This window comes from Petaurus breviceps, unplaced genomic scaffold (genome assembly GCF_028583685.1).
Source record: "Petaurus breviceps papuanus isolate PSGF00001 unplaced genomic scaffold, PetGlider_PUasm1.0 91041, whole genome shotgun sequence".
NCBI classification, from domain to species: domain Eukaryota; kingdom Metazoa; phylum Chordata; class Mammalia; order Diprotodontia; family Petauridae; genus Petaurus; species Petaurus breviceps.
This window is the reverse complement of record NW_027187400.1, coordinates 1,503,312-1,524,520: the sequence shown is the minus strand read 5'-3', so window position 1 is coordinate 1,524,520 and position 21,209 is coordinate 1,503,312. Positions and strand designations below refer to the sequence as shown.

Sequence of the window (21,209 nt, the reverse complement as noted above, 5' to 3'; positions counted from 1 at the left end):
CACAGCTAGCGTCTGAAGCAGGACTTTCACTCAGGTCTTTCCTGACTCAAGGTACATCACTCCATTCACTGATGGATTGATGGACCAGAACAGTACTAAGAATGTGGAGGACGGAGATAGGGGAGAACATTGTGTCAGCATGATAATTCCAACCCAAGTCAAAGAACTTCCAGACTATATTTTTGCATCAACACCTGCTTGTTTCCTCAGCCCCTGAGAAGGATGGAGTGCTCCCTTCTTTGGGGATTCCAAGCAGACTGCAGGATGCTCTCTCAGAAGGCTCTGTACTCCAGGGTTCAGGCTCTGACTTCACCTCTGTTTGTGGTTCACGCGTCCTTCTCTGAATTCTGTGACTCCCCACAACAAACCACGCTAACCAAAATTGTTCCCCACCACCCCTGGCTGTCATTTCCTGCACCAGATCCTGATGGAAAACTTTTATTATGTTTCTTCTATCTTCAAGACCCTGTGTTGAGCACCTAGTCTATGAAGATAAAGAACAACACAGTTCCTGCCCTCAGGGAGTTTACAGTCTAAGAGGGGAAATTACAAAAATTAAGTAATCAATTCCCTGGAATCAGCAGTATCCTGGAAGACCACCTCCAGAGGTTCTGGAAAGGGGATTCCTACATGGGGGAAGGAGGTTGGACTAAATGATCTTAAGTGCAACTCAGAAGCCTTCTCTGATGACCTCAGCTGAAGACAAACTTTCTTCTCTGATGTGAGGACTGTGTACTATGTCTCTCAGCTGCACTTATCACACTACTATGTGTTAACATTATCTGAGGGGCAGCTAGGTGGTCCTGTAGTACACAGAGAGCACCAGGACTTGAGTAGCAAGACTAATAATCTTCCTGAGTTCAAATCTTGCCTCAGACATTTCCTAACTGTGTGACTCTGGGCTTGTGTCCCATTCCCTTAGAGCTGTAACCAAGGTGTAGCTACTTGGACTTTGCCCCCAGGAAGCCTAATTTAGAAGGTGCTGGCAGCACTTGCTGTCTTGAAAAAATAACATTTTTTAACTCCTATCTGGCAAGTCAGAATAATTGGTTAAAATGAGAATCTTCTAGATGCTGGATTGGGGTGAGCTCTTCCTGCCCTATCCCCTCTGCCTCTTTCCTGAACAGGGGACACCTGAACAGACTGCAGTTTGTGGAACTTGCTTCAAGCATCTCTTACTGGACTGTGAGCTCACTGAAGGCAGGCCCCATGCCACCATGCCCAAGCTTTTTGTCTTCTACAATGCCTAATATTGTTCTGCACATAGTGAGCACTAAATCAATGTTGAATGAACGATTAAATTTAAGCATTCAAGGAGGCATAAAAACCATAAGATTGTGGATTTAGAGCAAGAAGGAAATTTAGTGATCACCCAATCCTTCCCCCTCATTTTTCAGATGAGAAAACTGAGGCCCAGAAGAAGTGATTTGCTCAGTTCCACACAGGTAGATAAAGGCAGAGCCAGAATTTGAACCCGGGCCTTCTGTCTCCAAATCCAGTGATCTGAATACTATATACCTGTCTCAGTTACTTAAACTCTTCAGACACCTCACCTGATGCTCCAGGGTCCATTCTTCCCTCTGGAAAAGTCTCAGGGAAGAATGAGTAGAATGACGGACTTCATGGCATGAAGATCTGAGTTCAAGTCCAGCCTCTGACACATGGCTGTAAGACCTTAACCCTTCTGATCCTGTATCCTCCTCTGAAACGGGCTTCCTACATCACAGAGTAGTTGTGATGCAATAGAGACAAAATTATTCTTCCCTTTGCCTGCCCTGCAGCCGGCCCCCTTCCATTCCTGCTGAATGTTCTCTGCGATCTATATGGGTACTTTGATGCCTAGAGGGAGGATTTGATTCCTAGAGGGAGGGTCCTCAAAGTTGATGGAGGGAAGTAATTTGAGGGTACCTGGATTTCCCAAAGGAGATCTGGAGATTTCTTTCCCTTTCTCAGGGACTAACTGTTCTCTTCACTCTCCCTCTGGCTGGGCCCCTGTTCTCTGTGCTCTTGGATGAGGTCGAGGGAGGGGCTGACGCCGGAGAATATCCATCCGAAAACAGTTCCTTTCAGTTAGTCCAAAAGGAGCGAAACCATCCCCCATGGGCCACCATCTGCTGGGGTCACTTTCAAAGGAGGCTTGTATCAGCCTCAAACACGGCATTGATAGGGCCCCTGGCCCGGCTGGGAACAGATCGTGGGCAGCTTCCGTTTACCTTGGGTTGGCCAGGACCGTTCTAACATTTCAGCAAACCTAAACTATTTCCTGTCTCCCACCCCTCTTCCTTCCCTGCCCTGGGCTCCTGCGTGCTGCTCTCTCTCCACTGTACATTCTGTCTCGTCCCACACTAACTGGCCCGAGGGGGCTACCTTCAGTCCTGGGCACAGAATGGTGTGTTTTGTGTGGTTGTCTGGACCTCTGAATGCATAACACTGGTGTTGATCGGGAAGCTGGGTCTGCGAAAAGGGCTGTGGCCCCTAGGACTAGTCCTATCATCACCATCACCAAGTCAACAAGCATTTATTAAGTATCTACTGTGTAATATCAGGCCAATGCTAAGAGCTGGGGCTACTAAAAAAGGCAAAAGATAGTCCCTGCCCTCAAGGGGCTCATAATCTAACGGGGGAGGAGGAGCCTCAGTCCGTCCTCCTGCCCTGTGTCTTGCCAATGGGTTCCTATGACTGGAGGAGTGAGTGAAGCTGATGGCTCCGCACACCCCTGCCTCACTTAAAGCCAATTCACAGCCAAGTCTAAACATCACCCTCCTGATGTCATTGGTCCTCTTTGAGAAGGACGGACGAACAACAGCATCCTAATGGGGGAGACAACGTGCAAACAGATGTATACAGACAAGATACAGACAGGATAAACTGGAGATGGTCTAAGAAGGAAGACACTAGGCAGGTTCCCCATCCCTTCCCAACTAGAGGAACACTATATTTTGGTTCAGACCTGTGATTTCAGCAGTACGGGAACTCCCAGTGTGTAAACGTCTTCTACTAATAAAATCAGCAACTCTTCTGTACCTATTGTCTTAGAGAGTACCCTCTCTAAGGTATTTAAGTTGCCACTTGTGTGACCAAGGTCACACAGCCATTTTATGTCAGAGGTAGAAATTCAATACAAGCTTTCCTGACTCCAAGCCTGGTCATCTATGCAGAGGGGTTTTTAACCTGGGTTTTGATTTTTTAATATTCTGACAATTGTATTTTAATATAATTGATTCCTTTGTATTTCTATGTATTTTATTTTATACTTTAAAAACATTATTCTGAGAAGTCCATAAACTTCACTGGACTTTGGGGGGGGGGGGAAGGAGGGGAGGTCCTATAACAAAAAAAAAGATTAGGAACCCTTGAATCCCTTGAACTATATGCTGTCTCTCCTTATTATTGCTATCATTCTTAACAAAAGTACAGGCCTCAAAGAAATCCCAAGATGCTTTGGAGTGACTCTATTTGCATATGAAAGGACTGGAAATTTGAGAAGGAAGGGGAAGAAGAGACAATGACCTTGTCCCAGGCTTGATCTGTCTTTGTAGCTTTTCCCTGTCTATTCATCCACTTTAAAGAATGAAAGAGCATTAGGGTTCAAAAACTGGGAAACCCCTTACCCTAGAGTTTTTGGGTGGCTATGAGGCAAATAACCTTTGCCTGATTTAAAATTCAGCCTGAAGAGATTAAAATGAGGATGTATATGCAGAGCTTACCATGAGCCAGAATGGAGTCACCCACAGAAAATTCAAGGTCAGTAACTAGCAAGTTAGTACACATCCCCAAAAACGTACAAAAGCATTAACTACCTGGGACAGGAAGCATCCTGCTGTTTGTTCTGAAGAGTTTGGTGCCTGGGACTGAGAAAGGTGAAGAAAACAAGATGAGAGCAGAGGGAAAGCTTTTTTGAGTGTTTGCTTGTCCTAGACAAGGATTTCTGCCCTTTTTAGATTGTCCCAGGCAAAAGTTTATGCTTTTTCTAAAAGAGCTGGGGAAGTGGAAAGAAGAAGTCTCTGGGAGGGAAATGAGCAGGGCAGTGTCCACTCTTCTCTTAAGGAACAGATAACTAAGGACTTCCATCTAGCTCTAAGTTGAAAATAGCAAAGAAATGGAATACCAATTCTTTGATTACATTGTTTCATTCATCATATTTATATCTCCAGCAAATTGGCACACTGTCTGGTACATAGTAGGTACTTACTAAATATTTGTTGACTGAGTGATGGATCCAGTTGTATATTATCCAGTCAGGCAGCATCCAGCAAAGACTACTGATCCCATGGAGATTATGTGTCTGCTGCAGAACTGTGGGTCTATCTAAGCAGTATTCAGCTAAGCAGCTTCTAGGGAAGCCAGGTCTAGCAGAGCAGCATCTCTCCAAGCAGCATGGTGTGGAGATTTTGAGCCCAGAGGAATGCAGGCTCAGCAGAAACGGTGTAATGACAGTGCTAGAAGGCATTAGGAACCCTGCAGCTGCAATGTTCCCTACATATGAGCCTCTCCATAAACATTTTTAAAAATAAAAACACCAGGAAACAAATTCCTGATCTAAGCAAAGAGTAAGTTTTGTGTGAACTGGTATGAATTCCAGGGGAGATTTTTTAAAAAAACTAATGGCAGTCAATGGATCTTTCAGGTCTCCAGAGCTGAGGAAAATGCCACCTTGACTGCAAATTCTGTGTTTGTGTGTGCCCCCATATGTGTTAACTCTTCTCATTGACGTTTTGTGTATTTGTGGATGAAGACATCCTAATCTATGAGGGGATGTTTTGTTGATACTTTTCTTTCCATGCAATTTCATTAAGTGCCTTTGCTTTGTCCTCATTGTGTCACTTGGCTAACCACTAAAGCCAGGAGCATTAGTGGGGGCTCATGAGAACGCAGTTTTACAGGATATAGAACCAAAGTAGCAGCTCTCAGGGCTGGGAGTGAGGGACTCCTGCCCTTTGAGCAGGAGTTATCAGGTACTTGACTGATCATCCTAAAAATGAATTGTATTTTTAAAGGTATGCATTAAAGTCCTGTTCTGGAGCTTCATCGTGGTTTGGTTTCTTGTAGATCATGCCGACAGAACCCAGACTCTGTCATGTCTCCCTAGCCTGGAAGTGCATCAGATAGAAGTCTAGCAACAGAGCATATGTCTAGCAGAGTTTGGAGAGACAGTGTTATGTAATAAGAGGAACTCTAGACTTAGAATCAGGAAGACGTAGGTATGAATCCTCCTTCTAACGCTGACAAGTTGTGCCCATGGATGCCTCAATCCTCTCATCTGTAAAATGGGGGCAATAATACCTATAACACCTAACCCGCAAAGCTGTTATGAAGATCCAGTGTGGCACAGTGGGCAGAGCACTGGTCCTAGAATCAGAAAGACCTGAATTCCAATCTGGCTGCAGATACTTACAAGCTATGTGACTCTGGGCAAGTCACTTAACCTCTGTTTACTTCCATTTCCTCAACTGTAAAATGAGGATTAATAGCAGCATCTATCTCTAAGGGTTGTTGTGAGGATCAAAGGAAATGATATCTGTAAAGTGCTTAGTACAGAGCCTGGTATACAGTAGGCTCTACATAAATGCTTGTTCCCTTTCTTTCCCCTAACGAGATATCTAGAAAGTGCTTTGCAAACCTTAAATTGTCATAGAAGTGCTAAATATATTGAATTTTATAATTATATCCTGATTGGCCTATATGTTTTATTTTCCTGCCCCAACACCTCCAAAACAGTGTCTATGAAGATGCAGAAGGGCTGAAGTCTATGATAATAAGGTAAGAATTACACTGATGAAATCCCAGATCCCCCAATACATGGAAGAAGCATGTGTATTTAGAAAAAAGTCTGTACTTTTGAAAGTGCTTTTTCATCCCTTTTCTTATTTAATACTACTGGAGTGGAGAGGGCAGGAATTATCATCCCATTATTCAGATAAAGAAACTGAGGCTCAGAGAGGCAACCTGGCCTGCCAAAATGGCACACTGAATCAGTGGCAGAGGCGCCATCCATCAAGGGTGTAATGGCAATGGCAGGGCCTGAAATGCAGCTAACAATCTTAAAGTGCCTGTCAGAGTCCCCTTTACCCCCAATGATCAACCAAGCCAAGACAGCAGCTCCCCTTCTCCATAGCTTCACTCCCTCAAAGACCACAGAAGAAAAGACCCTAAGTGACCTACAGGCCCTCAGTCCTGATGAGGAATCTTGATGACCCAATGCCCCCCAGGAAGGACTTTGGACAAGTCACTTGACCCCTCAAGACCTCAGATCCCTCATTTATAAAATGGAGATAATCTTATTGGTATCCTTAGACTCAAAGGGTAGTTGTGAGAATCAAGAGATTTTATATATTTGTATGTATTGTGAATTGTGTATTTTTGTATTTACTTATTTTTTAGTTTAAAGTACTAAAAAATATAAGTTGATAAGGCTCAAACTTATCTATTTTCACAGAATCCATCTAATGCTTCCTTCTCTCTGTTATATATATAACTCCTTATTAATGCACAATTGTCCCTTCCCACTTATTCATTCATTCAATAAACATTTATTAAGTGCCTATTATGTGCCAGACAAAGGCTAAGTGCTAAGGATACAAAAAGAGACAAAAGATAGTACCTGCCCTCCAGGAGCTTACAATCTAATAAGGGAGACAATATGAAAACAAATATATACAAAGCAAGCTATGTAGAGGATAAATAGTAAATAACAGAGGAAAGGCACTGGAATCTAGCGGGAACAATTAGAATGTAAGCTTCTGGAGGGAAAAAGACATTTTCTTTCTTTTTTTTTTTTTTTTTTGCTTTGCATTCCCAGCCTACCAGGCAGTTAGATGGTTTAGTGGTTAGAGTATTGGATTTGGAGTCAGGAAGACTCAAGTTCAAATCCTGACTTAGGATTTGTATTTACTATTTGTGTGACCTTGGGCAAGTCATTTAAACTCTGTTTCATTTTCCTCATCTCTAAAATATGAATAATAATAGCAACTCCCTCGCAGGGTTATAGTGAGGATCAAATGAGTTAATATTTACAAAGTGTTTGCAAACTTTAAAGTATTAAAGAAACCCCTAGCTATCACTAGCTGAGTACCTGATACATGGTAGGTGCATAATAAATGCTTATTGTCTGATATAATTGCAAAGTATTACAGCATTTTAAGTTCTAAAGACCCTTCCAGCTTTAATATTCTATGATCTGCCATTCCTTCTGGCTCAAACATTTTATGGTCTAACATTCAAGGCCCCTCATAGCTCTGACACCCTGTGTTCTAAGGGCCCTCCCAGCTCTGACATTCTGTGTTCTAAGGACATCCCAGCTCTGACATTCTGTGCTCTAAGGGCCCTCCCAGCTCTGACATCTTGTATTCTAAGGGCCCTCCCAGCTCTTACACCCTGTGTTCTAAGGGCCCTCCCAGCTCTGACATTCTGTGTTCTAAGGACATCCTAGCTCTGACATTCGGTGCTCTAAGGGCCCTCCCAGCTCTGACATGTTGTGTTCTGAGGTCCCTCCCAGCTCTGACATCTTGTATTCTAAGGGCCCTCCCAGCTCTGACATTCGGTTTTCTAAAACCCCTCTCAGTTCTAACATTCTGGGTTCTAAAGCCTCTCTCAACTCTGACATTCTGGGTTCTGGGTTACCTTCTGGCTCAGACATTCTGTATTCTTAAGTACCTCTCAGCTCTGACATTCTCTGTTCTAAAGCTCCTCTCAGTTTTGACATTCTGGGTTCTAAGGGCCCTCCCAGGTCTGACATTCTGTGTTTTAAAAATCTGTCCCAGGTATAATGTTCTATGATTCTATGAAAATGTCCCTCAGTTGTAGCAGACTTTCAGAAGTTTCTCAACTTCGCTAATGAAATGTTCTCCTTCCCTATATTATATTTGGAAGGCTACAGGGCAGACAAGCAAGAGGATGTATTACGAAGGTGTAATGTAATGCCAAGGAAAGGCAACTTCCCAGGTTCGAAATACCAGCATAGGTGCTCTCTATTTTATTCAGTAACAAACCCAGAACAGAGAAGATCAAAACATGACATCATTCAAAATACAGCATTTACTAAGTGTGATTAAATAATCTCCAAGGCCTACCCCACCCCAGGACTTTCCAATCATTCAATCAATTACAAAGTCTCTGTTCCAAATACTTCTCCACCCCTAGGCTATACCTTAATTAAGTCCACCACAAAGCCCCTCTTCTCAAATGGAGATTAGTTTCCAAACATAAGTAAAATACATTCATTTGCTCAACCATAGAACACAAAAAGGTCAAAAGTTCCCCACCCCTGGATCACAATTGAATCTACCCCAGAGTTACATCAAGTTTAAACACAGCACTTAATACCCAAATGGAGGTCTTTTCTTCATCTTGACACGAGGCAAGTTCTCAGCAATCTTAGTTCCTGGAGAGACAAGGCTTAGCAAGGCCATAAGATACATTGCCAGTCCCTTCATGAATTTATCCTCTGTCTGTAGAACAGCCCTAGAACCCCTGAACACATTAGCAAAGCCCTCTCCCAGGATTTCTGTAAACATACAACAAGAAAATCCTTCTTCAGGGCTTCTGAACCAACAGAAAGGCTCCCAGACCCCTGCAACAACAGTACTGTCCCTCACCAGTGGACAGTATTCATTCTGTCTGCAGGACAGTCTCCAGACCCCTGCAACAACAGTACTGTCCCTCACCAGTGGACAGTATTCACTCTCTGTCTGCAGGACAGTCTCAGGCCTTCTTAACCAAATGCCAGGTTCCAGGACTTCTTCAACAGGACAGTCTTTCACCAGTGGACAAATCTGGCAAAATAACATCAAAACAGACAGACAAAGTACCAGCAAAACAGCCATGTCTCCTCAGTCCTTGGCAGCTCAGGGGGCAGGTCTCAAAAGTCCAGGGCAATTCAAAGCGGCCACCAGCAATCCTCTTAGTCTCTCTCTCTCTCCACGAGGTGCTGCTTCCAAAAAAGATCTTCCGCCTCTCTCCAGTGTCTCTCCAAATCTAGGTCACCAGCTCCTCCCACTTCAGGACTTTCTTTTCACATCAACAAGCCCATCCCACAGGTGGGATTAACAAACTCTGGGTTTTAATACAATCAATTTGAAAACCAAGCCAATACAGGGGAATCTTTAATTGCCATTACTATCACAGAAGGGAACATTTTGGGGGTCCCTTGACCTCGCTAGGTATATTCCCCTGTCCTCTACAGTTATCTGCAAAGGTTACCAGGCAGATAGCAAGAGGGCGTATAATCTTTTTTGTTTATGTCTCCGGATATGGTCCTAGAATAATACCCTAATAAGTATCTAACTTTAAGCAAGGGTAAATAGTAAACAGGATTAAAGGAGGCTCCTTCTACATTATTTGCACTTCTTAGGTGGAAGATCTTTCTACATTGTCTGTATTCTTTGGGGGTGTCTACATTGTCCTTGGGGGGCATAAAACTCTGTGAGCTCCTTGCATCTTTGGCTCTGTATGAAATGGTCCTGTAATAAACAGACTATTGATTACATCCCCATCTCGTTATTCTCACTTCTCGCTAGCCCACCAACTGCGCTGGCCACAGTACTCAGTGATGATGAAGAAAAGGAGGAAGAAAGGAGTAAAATGTGAAAAAAGAGAAGAGAGGGAGAAGGAGAAAAAAAGGAGAACAAAGTCATGAAGGGCAGAAACTTTAAAAAGGAAACTGGTCAGAAGATGTTGATCCGAGGGCAGGGAGGTGGCTGCTGGCTGCCCCATATCACTAACCCTCAAGGAGTGATTCTTGGAGGAGGGGAAATGGGAAGGGGCACAGGAATTACTGGGGCCAGCTACTGACAGTCTCAGAGCAGGGGAAAATAGAGTGCCGTGAATCTAAGGACCCAGGTGCTGGCTTCTTCCCTCATGTCCTCCTGCTCAGAGAGACCTAGCTACATCCCCTGGGTGCTGGGGGATCCAGGGTCTAGGAAGATGAATGTATCTGCGGATTTGTGTGTCAGGGCCTGTCTCTGAGCAAGCTTTGTCTCATTGGACCTGTTATTTATCTCTCTTAACGCTCTCTAAGGAGTGGGAAGATTTAAAATAGCCAATTTGTCAGGATGCTACTGAGTGTGTAAATCTCACTTAAGTCCATGGGATAAATCAAGGAAAATCCCCATCCCACAGACAACCTCTAATCCCCACAGATCCACGTTCAGGACTCCCTTTTAGAGCTCAGCCTCAGACCATCCTCAGCTCTTAGGGGTGCTCTTGAAATCCTGTCATTTTATGTTCTTAGAAGGTCTATGATCTCCTTGGCCCAGCTCTGCCTGGTTGTGAGCTCAACAATATCTGTAATCCTTTCCCTGGGGACCTCAGTCCAGGAGGCTGATCTTATTCTCCCCCCCCCCCATGTACTCCACCCTAATCAAAACCACCTGGGCTTCAGCTATGCCAAAATGGCATCCAGTGCTCAGAAAACAGGTCTAAATGTGACCAGATGCTTTTCCACCTGGATGTTTTGCACCACATAGCATAGCCTTGGTCTGATCAGGGATCAATTTCTCTCAAGAAGCTTGAGTGGCTATCTAATCATCCGGGAGCTAGAAGGGGAGGTGGGAGGGGATGAGTGATGCCTCTCTCTGCTGGCCTTTATTTCTTCCTATAAAAGGAAGAGATTGTTCTAGGTAAGACTTCATCTCGTTGGTGCCATGGACCCCTCTGGCAGTCTGCTGTAATCTATGGACCCTGGCTCAGAATTAGATTTGTGCTGCAATCCTAATGGAAGGAAATGTTGAATTTCTGTTAGAAATTAGTGAAAATAAAGATTTTTTTTCCTATTAAAGTTCACAGATTCCCTGAAATCTACCTAAGGACCCCTGATTTAGATAGGCTCAGCTCAGACAGGCTGTAAGGCAGTAGGAGATATGAATCTCAGTAAATCACATCTCCCTAATGGTTCTTGTTATCTACTCCATCATCACATTTTAAGTGATTCAACTCTGTAATTTAATGTTCTGAAGTCCCTTCTAGCTGTAGCATTCTCTGTTCTATGAGCCCTGCCAGCTCTGACATTTCTGTGTTCTAAGGCCCCCCCCAAGCTCTTTACTTACTGTGTTCTATGCCCCCCCCCAGCTCTGACATCCTGTGTTCTAAGGGTCCTCCCAGCTCTGACATTCTGTGTTCTGAGGGCCCTCCCAGCTGTGACATTCTGTGTTCTAGGGGCCCCCCCAGCTCTGACATCCTGTGCTTTCCCAACTCTGACATTCCGTGTTCTAAGTTCTCTCCCAGCTCTAATATTCTGTGTTTTAAGGGCCCTCTTAGCTCTAACCTTACACATACTCAAGTCCCTTCCAAACCCAATATTCTACATTTTAAGGTGCCTACTACCTCCAACATTCTGCTTGAAGGTTCCTTTCAGCTCTAACATTCAATCTTCTCCCTTCCAACTAACAACATAAGTTCAAAGGCCTTACAAGCTGTAAGACTCTGCCATTGCCCCAGATGGGGATCCAGAGGACACCAGCAGAGGAGTGTGAGATAAGGAAAGAGCCCCTGGGAGGGGGGCCCTAGCTATTCTCCAGAAGCATCTTTACAAACTTTGGGTAAGACTTTTCCTCCACAAATGTAATAGTTGTTTGTCTATGAAGCAGAGGTGAGTAGTGGGAGTGTAGGTGCTATCTGTCCAGATCTCATGCAGTAAATATATAAAGGAATACTCTGCTATAGAAAAGAACTTGGAGTCTTTTAGATGGAGAAGAAAGTACATCTCAATGAGTCTCACTCATGTGAGCTCCACTCCAGACAGGCCAGCATCTTCATTGGGTTTGCCAATGCCAGGTACATCCTTACCTCTGCCTCTTCCCTCATCTATACTCCTTCCCTGTACCCAAGCCCTATTATCAAAGTCATTTATCCTCTCTGGGACTCAGTTTCCTCATCTGTGAAATTACAAGGATGGACTCAATCTCAGATACCCCTTCCAGCTTTTAACATGCTGTCTTAAAAAAAAAATCCGCAAACATTTTGAGATAACCAAGAGGTAAAGTCTGGGGTTTTAGACCTTCCCCAAGAGAGACCACTGAAAAGTTGCCTTCTCACCTTAGAAGGGGAAGCCTGCGGGAGGGACAGAAAGGCAAGCTGAGGGGAACATAAAAGGGGGACTAAAGATGGAAGAAAGGCAGTGTTCCGGGGGACTGAGGTAAAGAACCATGGAAGGAAGTAAAACATCAGTCTTGGGCAAGTTTTGATCCAGATTGGAGGAAGAAGCCAGTAAGGACTATATTTGTTTGACATATATAACTCTTATTCAAATATCTTGTCTTACTTGTATCTGCCTCCCCTGTCTCTGTCACCGAACAAAAAAGTGGCTCAGTGAAGACTGGTTGAGTAACATTGATTAAATTGAACAAACTGACCCATTTTCTGCTCACTGTACACAATGGTTTATCTCTCACCTTTGTTTCTTTGCACAAGTGTTGACTGGTTCCTAGAACTCACCAACTAACTGCCTTGCTCCCCCCCCCCACCTGCATTCAATAGTCAGTTTGGATGCTAAGTCCTGTGCAAAGCCTTCCCTGATCCCAAGAGGTATTAGTGCTGTCTCACCAAAATGAATTTCTATCTATTTTATATTTATTTTTCACTGACTTATATTGTTGTGCCCAAACCCAAATCACCTGTCTCCTGATTTGAAGTCCACCATTAAGCCCCTTTATATATTTGTCTTTGTCTCTATCCTATACCCTGTAATAGCTTGAAACAGCTTAAGGCATAGTCTTGGGTATCGCCCAAGGTGTAGACCAGGGTTATGGTACAAGTTTATCTTAAGAAGAGACCACCCTGTTCTGTTCCTCATGACCATTCAGGGACCCCACACCCTGTACCCAGTACAGGACCCTAGCCTATCCCCATTACCCAATGACCCTCCACCCTGTACCATTTACCCTGTACCCTCCACCCTGTTCTGGGAGGGACCCCCTTCCAGGAAAAGTTGCATCCTTGTACCCTTGTACAAATTAGCCCTGAGCCATAGATCTAGCCAATGGCAATTCTTGGCTTCTGTTCTCCATTGCTTATGCTAGCTCCCCTCCCCAATTGTGGTTTTAGCCTTTATGAGCACCATTTGTATCTCAATTCAGGACTGCCTGATTTGAGTGTATACTCCAGGCAGTGGTGCACTTAATAAATCCACAACTAAACTTACCTTAAACCCAGGTCTCAGCTCACTCTTATTCTCTGCACAACAAGGTATACATTATTTCTCCCAAGTAGAATGTAAGCCCCTTGAGGTCAGGACTCTGTGTATGTGTGTGGTCATATCCCCAGTGTCTGGCAAATAGTAAGCATTTCATGAGCTTGGCAAGCAGGACAATGCAGAAAATGAGCAGAGCTAAGAAAAGACTGAAGCATGAGCCTTTTCTACCATTTACTCAAAGCCCCTCTGCCTTCAACCATCCTCCCTCTTCCTTTCTGCTCCAGGCTCAGAGGGTAAGACCCTTCCCTTTCCAAGTTAAACTTCACCTCATACCATTGGTCCCAACCCTTCCCATCTTCTCTGGATGCTTGTCCCATCACTTATGTCTCTCTCTCTCTCTTTCTTTTCTACTTACCCACTGCCTACAAACATGGTTAGATCTCTTTTACCCTAAACAAACTAAAGTAAAAACAAAACCAAAAAAACAACCATTGTTTTTAACCTTGTAATCCCCTCAAGCTCTCTTGCTGCTTACAGGGTCCCTTTCACTTCCAAACTCCTAGAAATAATACTCAACACTCATTTCTTTAGCTCCACATTGCCCCCTCCTTCCCCATTCCTTTGCAATCTGATTTCTGACTCCATTCCTTGACTGAATTGTTCAATGTAAAATGTTGAATTGCTCCATAAAAATGGCCTTTTTGTCAGTCTTCATCTTTCCTCACCTTTCTGCACCTCAGGATTCTACTGATGAGGTCTAGTGGTTCTGGATACTCTCTCCTCTCTTGGCTTCCACAATGCTTCTCTGATTCTCTTTCTGTCTCTGTCTCTGTCTCTCTGTGTCTCTCTCTTTCTCCCCCCAACCCCCCATTCTGTAACCACTTTTTCTCAGTCTCTGTTGTTGGTTCTCCATTTATCTCCCACCATCTAAGTTGCACTGTCTTTTAAGTCTCTCTCCTGGGTCATCTCCCCTTTCTAAGTCCTTATCCATGGTGATATCATCATTTCCTTTGGACTCAATTTTCCTCTCTATTCAAAGATATTCCAAACCTACATCTCTAGATTTAATCTTTCCCCTGAATTCTAGGCTCTCATCTCCAGCTGCCTTTTGGACATCTCCACTTGGAAACCCTACCTCCACCTCAAACTCAACACATCAAAGATGAATTCTATTCCCCTAACCCTAGCCCTCCTTCCAACCTTCTTATTTCCATTAAGTATACCAGTATTTTTCCAGTCACTTAGGCTCAAGACTTCAGAATCTTTTGGGACCTTACATTTTGTCTTTGAGGCTTCGAGGTAGCTCAGTGGATATAGCCCTGGGCCTGAAACCAGGAAGACCTGAGTTCAAAGATGGCCTTAAGACATTAGCTGTGTGAGCCTAGGGAAGTCACCTAACTTCTGCCTACCTCAGTTTCCTCACCTGTAAAATGGAGACCATCATATTATGTACATCCTAGAGTCATTGTGAAGATCAAATGAGAGAATACTGTAAAGCATTCAGCACAGTGCCTGGTACATAGTAGGCCCTTAATAAGTGCATCCTTCCTTCCTTCCCTCATCTTTGATATCTAATCAGTTGCCAACTCTTACTGACTCTCTTCTCTCCACTGATATAACCATTACCTTAGTTCAAGGTCTAATCACCTCTCACCAGGACTATGGCACTAGCCTCCTTAATAATGGTTTCCATGCTTCTAGCATCTCCCCTCTCCTATTCATCCTTCACACATCTACCAAACTAATCTTCCTAAAGACCAGTTCTTACTCTGTGACTTTTCTGATCCAACTTTCCATGGCTCCCCAGTGCCTCTAGGGGAAAACAAACAAAAAAACTCTATAGCTCGTCATTGTAGACATTCCATAATTTGGGTCCCTCCCTACCTTTACAATCTTCTTCCACATTAATTCTCTTCATGAATTCCATGTTTCCTGCATAGATTGGACTAATGGCTATTGCATGAACTCAACATCCCATTTCCTTCCTTAATGCCTCTGTGCCTGGAGGATGCTCTCTCCTCATCAATATCTCTCGGACTCCTTATTACTTCAGAGTTCATCGCATAAGGCTCCTCTTCCATAATGAGCCATCCCTGGTCCCTACCCCCATCCCGTTAGTGCAAATGTCCCTTCTCTCTCCATTTTTCCTGGAGCCTTCTACTTGACTCTCTCCTTTCCCTCTGTCAGATAATGCCTTATATTATGCTTGTCTGTGTCCTTTCCATTCCCAAGTAAAATGTAAGCTCCCTGAGGGAGGGGACTATCCTTTTTTTATCTGTATATCCCCAGTGCCCAACAAGATGACTTATATTTGCAATTCACACAGGAAGGAAGGAAACAAGCATTTATTAAGTACCTGCTGTATGCCAGGCACTTTACAAAAGATTATCTACTTGGTTGGGGGGGGAGGGTAGGTGCCATTATTATCCTCATTTTACAGTTGAGGATAAAACTGAGGCAGACAGATAAAGTGACTTGCCCACAGTCACATAGCTAGAAAATGTCTGAGGTCCCATTTGAACTCAGGTCTTCCTAAGCTAAGCGCTATAGTCACTATGCCACCTAGCTGTCTTAATACATGTTTTGAATTGAAGAGAGAGTTCAAGTAGAGGAATAATCAGGAATTGGTCTGATAATAATCACTCCTCAACAAGGTTCTAGTATTTCCTGCACTATTAACTTGCTGTGTGACCTTGGGTAGATCATTTCCCTCTTCTGTCCTCTTCTGCCAAAGGATAGGGTTGAACTAGATGGTCTCTTCTGGTTCTGACATTCCATGCTCATAGGATCCCTCTCATTTTACTGGTGAGGATCAGAGTGGCCAAGTGACTTGTCCAAGGTCACACAGGCATTATGTGATGTAGGTGTGTGAGTCAGAGCAGAGAGAAATCATTTCAGTCAATAAGGAGATCCCTCCTCCCTCTGTCCCCTTTCTCCCACCCCCCATCTCTATGGTTATATGCATGCACTAAGCATCTTAGAAGGGCCAAAGAGTGGGGAGGGAGTGGGAGTTTGGGGTCCTAAACAAAGCTAGTCGCTGGAGTGTTCACACTTTAAAAATTGAGCCAGTCATAGAGAAAGCTTTAATGCACTTTTAATGAAGCCCTTCCATGTTACATATGGAAAGCAGCTCTCCCAGCCCAGAAGCCTGTCCCACCCAGCCTTTTCCCCTCCACCCAGGCCCAGCTTTCCTGGGCTCCCCATACCTAGCCCACCTCTCAGGCTCCCACAGAGGGGTCAGCACTCAGGCCTCTAGAGGCTCCATCAGAAGCAGTAGCCAATAGGGAAGTGATTCTGAAGGGAGGAGGGGGCGTGATTCTGGTCTAGAGCTTTCCAGACCCCACAACCACTGCAATTGTGGTAAGGATGCGGCCCCATGCATTCAGTCAAGCAGCAAAACAGATGAATTCCAGGACTGGGGTGTCTATTGGTTGACAGATTCACTATAGTTTGACTGCATTGAAAACTGTTTGACCAAATTAACCATTGTAGGACTGAACTGACTCATGCAGTTATTGACCAAATTGTCCAATGGATTCAACTAGGAGGCAGCATGGCACTGTGCTGACAGAACATGGGATTTAGAGTCAAAGGATCCAGGTCAGAATCCCAGCTCTGCCATTTACTACCTGGGCAACTTTAGGCAGTCACTTTCCCTTTCTGGGCCCGAGATTCCTCGTCTGTAATAACGAGAGGGTTTGGACCAGGTGGTATGAGGGTCCCCTCTAATGTCAGCCACAACTGTCCCTCCATTGGCGGATATCAATAACAGACCCTGAAGGGATGGAAGAGACCAGAGTTCTACTGGGGTTGGAAGGAAGCCGGACAGTAACGGGGGGCCAGTTAAAGCAAAAAGAAGCATCTGTAGCAACCTGGCCAAGGGAGGAGGGAAGGATGCGGCTCACACGGCCGAGTAGGGGGGTGGGGCCAGCTCCTGGAGCTCCTTGGAGGGCATCGCCACGGCTTCCTCATAGGTTGGCAGGAGCACCTACGAGGAAGAGAATGATAAATACAAGGAAGCCGGGGTTCATTCCAGAGCTTGGCTCCCCGGTTGGGGTCCAATTCCTGAAATTCCTAGAGAATACCAAGACCTCAGAGTGGGAAAGGAATCTAGAGACCCCAGATGTGATCAGGAGTGTCCTCTCCAACAACAGCCTCTCAGAAAAGTCTTCATCTGGCCTCTGCTTGAATACCTCAACTCACAGGGAACTCATTACCTTTCATGGCAGCTCGTTGCATTGTCAGTCAGTGAACAAGCATTGCTTAAGTGCCTACTACATACCCATGACATTTTTATTCATGTTATTCCTCACTGTAAGTTCTTCCTATTTTTGCCCTCTAGGGCCAAACAGAATAAACCGAATCCCCCTTCCATAAAGATAGCCCTTTAACTCCTTGGAGACCCCAGTCTTGTCTTTTCTCTAGTCTTTTCTTTTCCAAGAGAAAATCCCCCACTTCCTAAAACCAATACTCATATAACTTGTCCTATGGTAGTTTTTGTTCAGTCATTTCAGTTCAGTCAGTCATGCCCAACTCTCCATGACCCCATTTGGGGTTTTCTTGGCAGAGATACTGTTGTAGTTTGTAACTCATTTTACAGATGAGGAAACTGAGGCAAAAAAACAGGGTTAGTGACTTGCCCAGGGTCACATAGCTAGTAAGTGCCTGAAGCTGGATTTAGACTTGAGGCCAGGTGCTATGGCACCACCTCCTTCCTCTGACTAGAATCTACCTTGTCAAAAAATCTATCCTAAAATGTGGTGGCCAGAACTAAAAATACTCCAGAAGTGGTCTGACCAGAGCAGAAGAGATATGACTGGCAGCTGCTCACTTCTATATTGGGGAGGCCTGAATTGCATGGACTTTTTCAGTTGCTATATCCTAGCTGACTCATAGCAAACTCTTGCAATCCACCAAAAAAAATCCCCAATCTTTTCATCATGAACTGCTTTCTAGTCACCTCCACCCCCTCAGAAATCCATCATTAGTGCACCTGGATTTGTTTTTTTTCTTTGATAGAAATGCCTTCTTTCAATTGGTCTGAAATCTGCCTCCCACATCTCCCCATTGCTCCCAGGTTTACCCTCTCTGAGGCCAAGGAAAATAAATAAGCCTAATCTTCTGTGTGTGCGTGCACATGCGTGTGCATATGCACATGAAAGCATTTGTGTGTATGTGCATATGTATGTGTATACACACATGCATACATGTATACACATAAACAAATATATGTACAGTTTATTAAAAAACAATGATAATAATTCAAGTGCAGAATCTTGTACTTATCCCCATTAAATTCTACTTTATCAGCTTTGCCCCATGCATTCCAACCTGTTGAAATCTGGGAGTGAATATATAGGCTATTGCTTAAATTTTCATGTCACCAACAGAGTGAATAACCAGGTCAACTACTCATTCATCCAAGTAATTGATTTTCAAAATGGAAAACAAGACCAAGGAAGTCATTATTAAGTGAGGTTCCTCGTTTGCTTAGCCTGGAGTCCATATTAGACAGTTCAGTGTAGTGGAAAATCATTGGCTTGAGAGGCAGATTTCCTTCTAGCTCTGTGATCTATGAATTTGCAAATGCTGATTTCAAGTATCTGAAGGACAAACCAGGGAGCAGTGGATGGAACCTCCAGAGAGGGAGATTTGGGAAAAATCTTCACAATCAAAATGTCCAGCTATATGGTGCCTTGGATAACGCACTGACCCTGAAGTCAGAAAGGTGCTGTTCAGTCGTTTCAGTTGAGTCTGACTCTGTGACCTCATTTGGGGTTTTCGTGGCAGAGATACCGGAGCTGTTGGCCATTTTCTTTTCCAGTTCATTTTACAGATAAGGAAACTGAGGCAAACAAGGTGAAATGACTTGTCCAGGATCACACAGCTAGCTAAGAAGTATGTGAGGCTGGATTTAAATTTAGGTCTTCCTGACTCCACGTCCAGTGTTCTAGTCACTTGGCTGCCCCACAGGGAAGAGGACACTAAAAATGTAGGTGGGGCCAGTGTCTTTTGGAAGATGGATGGCAAAACTGGTTGAATCTTGTTTCAAGACTATCTTCAGGGGTAACTAGGTGGCACTGTCATTAGAGCTCTGGTCCTAGAGTCAGGAGGACCTGAGTTCAAATCTGGCCTCAGATACTAACTGTATGACCCTGGGCAAGTCACTTATCAATTGCTTAAAAAAAAAAGTAACTCCAGCTTTCCAGTACTCTCTCCCTTCCCTCAAGGTTCCTGGGAGGTCAAATCCAGAAGAGATAGAACTAGGCATTTCCATGCCAAGGATAAGCAGCACTAACCATGCTCTCACCTCAGTTGAAGTAGGAGAGGGAGAAGAGATTGAGGTCATTGGGGTGGGGGAGGAAGAGAGCAGGAAGCCAGGCTTGGGAGGAGCTTACTTAGCCAGTAGTCACTAAGAGGAAGAAACTCCTACCTGGTAGCAACCTATTTTGCTTGATTTTTTTTACTAATTAGGTTCTGATCAGCATATTTTATTTACATTGGTTTGAAATTATTAACACACCCCTCTAAATGTCTCCACTCTAAGAAAAAACCCTCATTGTCCTACCCTACTTACAGTTGAAGCTAAATTCTTACCTTCTGGAAGATCTTGGTATTGCCTTTGCCCTCAATCCTATTGAGAGATTTTATGTACTTGTAGCATCTCCAAACACACTTGAACATGTAGACCTGAAAAAATTAACTTGAGTTCAGAGTATGAATCACAAAACCCCACATCTTGTTGGGGGTGGGAGGGAAAGGGAACACATTTAGTCCCTAATACCTCAGTGTAATTGATTTCATTAGATCAATACTGTTCTAAATAGAAGAGACCAGAATACCATGAGAGTCCTCGGCTCTCTGGGATGGTGGGAGACAGAGGGAGAAAAGAAAGTCAAAAGGAGAGGTGGAGGCAAGAGTGCCAATGATAAATTTTGACAGTTTCAGTAATTTGCCACAAACCTTGGGCCCTAGCAGTCCAGAGCCCTGGGACTCAGAGTTTTATAATGTGCACCCTAAGCAGTTGTGGGGGAGGGAGAGGGGAAGAGGAGGGGCAAGGCAAAGGGGAACATTACATACCTTCAAGATAAGGACAACGATGAATGCAATGGAGAATCCAATCATCAGCTTGACAAATTGGTCTTGAGTTATGCCTTCTCGACTTGGGAGATAATTCTGTAACAGTCACAGGGACAGATGTCATTGACTTATTTAGGGAACCATCTGACAACCTGAATTGAGCTACCATCACTTCTAACCCAGGATCTTCACCACTCCTAATCACCTTAGGCGTGGATGGTTTATTTCATCTACATGCTAAGTAGCTCAGACTAAGGTTAACACTAAAATCCTCCAGTGATAGATCGCACTCACCATATGGTTCATGGACTTAAAGTTGAGGTAGGTAGGGACCTCCATGTAGGAGCTGCAGAGGGTCAGGATGCTGAGACAGAAATCCAACAGCTGTAGAGCCATGAGGGGGACCTTGAAGGGCCCTTTCTGGAGAAGGAAGAAGAAGAGGAACTTGACAGACTAACCCAGGACCAGGCATGAATTACAGGCACATAGCAGAAACTCAACAAATGCACGTTGAAATGAGTCGAGTCAGAAAGGTACTTCACTTAAGTATTGTATTTCTTTGACTCTTGTTCCATTTGCATATTCACTTAAATACAGTGATAACAAGTTATGCTTTGTTGTTGTTTTAATAAAGAGCTGTTTTTCAGAGAGAAAACATAACTGGTTGGGAAAACATGCTACATTCCTTGTTTCTCCTGGCTATGGGAAGGTGACCCTTTTGAATTTTGAGGCCAATGGAGCATCTAGACAGGGTGCTGAACTTGGAGTCAAGAAGTCCTGAATTCAAATTCTGCCTCAGATACTTAATAGCTGTCTGACCCTGCTGTCACTTGACCTCCATTTCCCTTAGTTTCCTCATCTGTAAAATGGGCATGGAGGCAGCTCAGTGAATAGAGTGCTGGGCGTAGAGTCAGGAAGACCTGGCTTCAAATCCAGCCTCAGACACTTACTAGCTCTGTGACCCTGGGCAAGTCATTTCACTTGTTTGTCTCAATCCACTGGA

At 44.1% G+C, this 21,209-nt stretch overlaps 1 protein-coding gene across 2 annotated transcripts in view; it reads right to left on the bottom strand.

Moving 5' to 3' along the window:
* Positions 1 to 16,198: 16,198 nt before the first annotated feature.
* Positions 16,199 to 21,209, bottom strand: part of LAPTM5 (lysosomal protein transmembrane 5) — a 45,597-nt gene continuing 40,586 nt past the window's right edge. For both annotated transcript variants that reach the window (XM_069079503.1, XM_069079504.1), the window contains exons 5-8: positions 20,501 to 20,626; positions 20,207 to 20,302; positions 19,724 to 19,816; positions 16,199 to 17,114 (exon numbers count right to left, since the gene is read on the bottom strand). In XM_069079503.1, the coding sequence (XP_068935604.1) occupies positions 17,028 to 17,114; positions 19,724 to 19,816; positions 20,207 to 20,302; positions 20,501 to 20,626 (402 nt within the window). In that variant the 3' untranslated portion in view covers positions 16,199 to 17,027. The remainder of the gene's footprint in view (positions 17,115 to 19,723; positions 19,817 to 20,206; positions 20,303 to 20,500; positions 20,627 to 21,209) is intronic.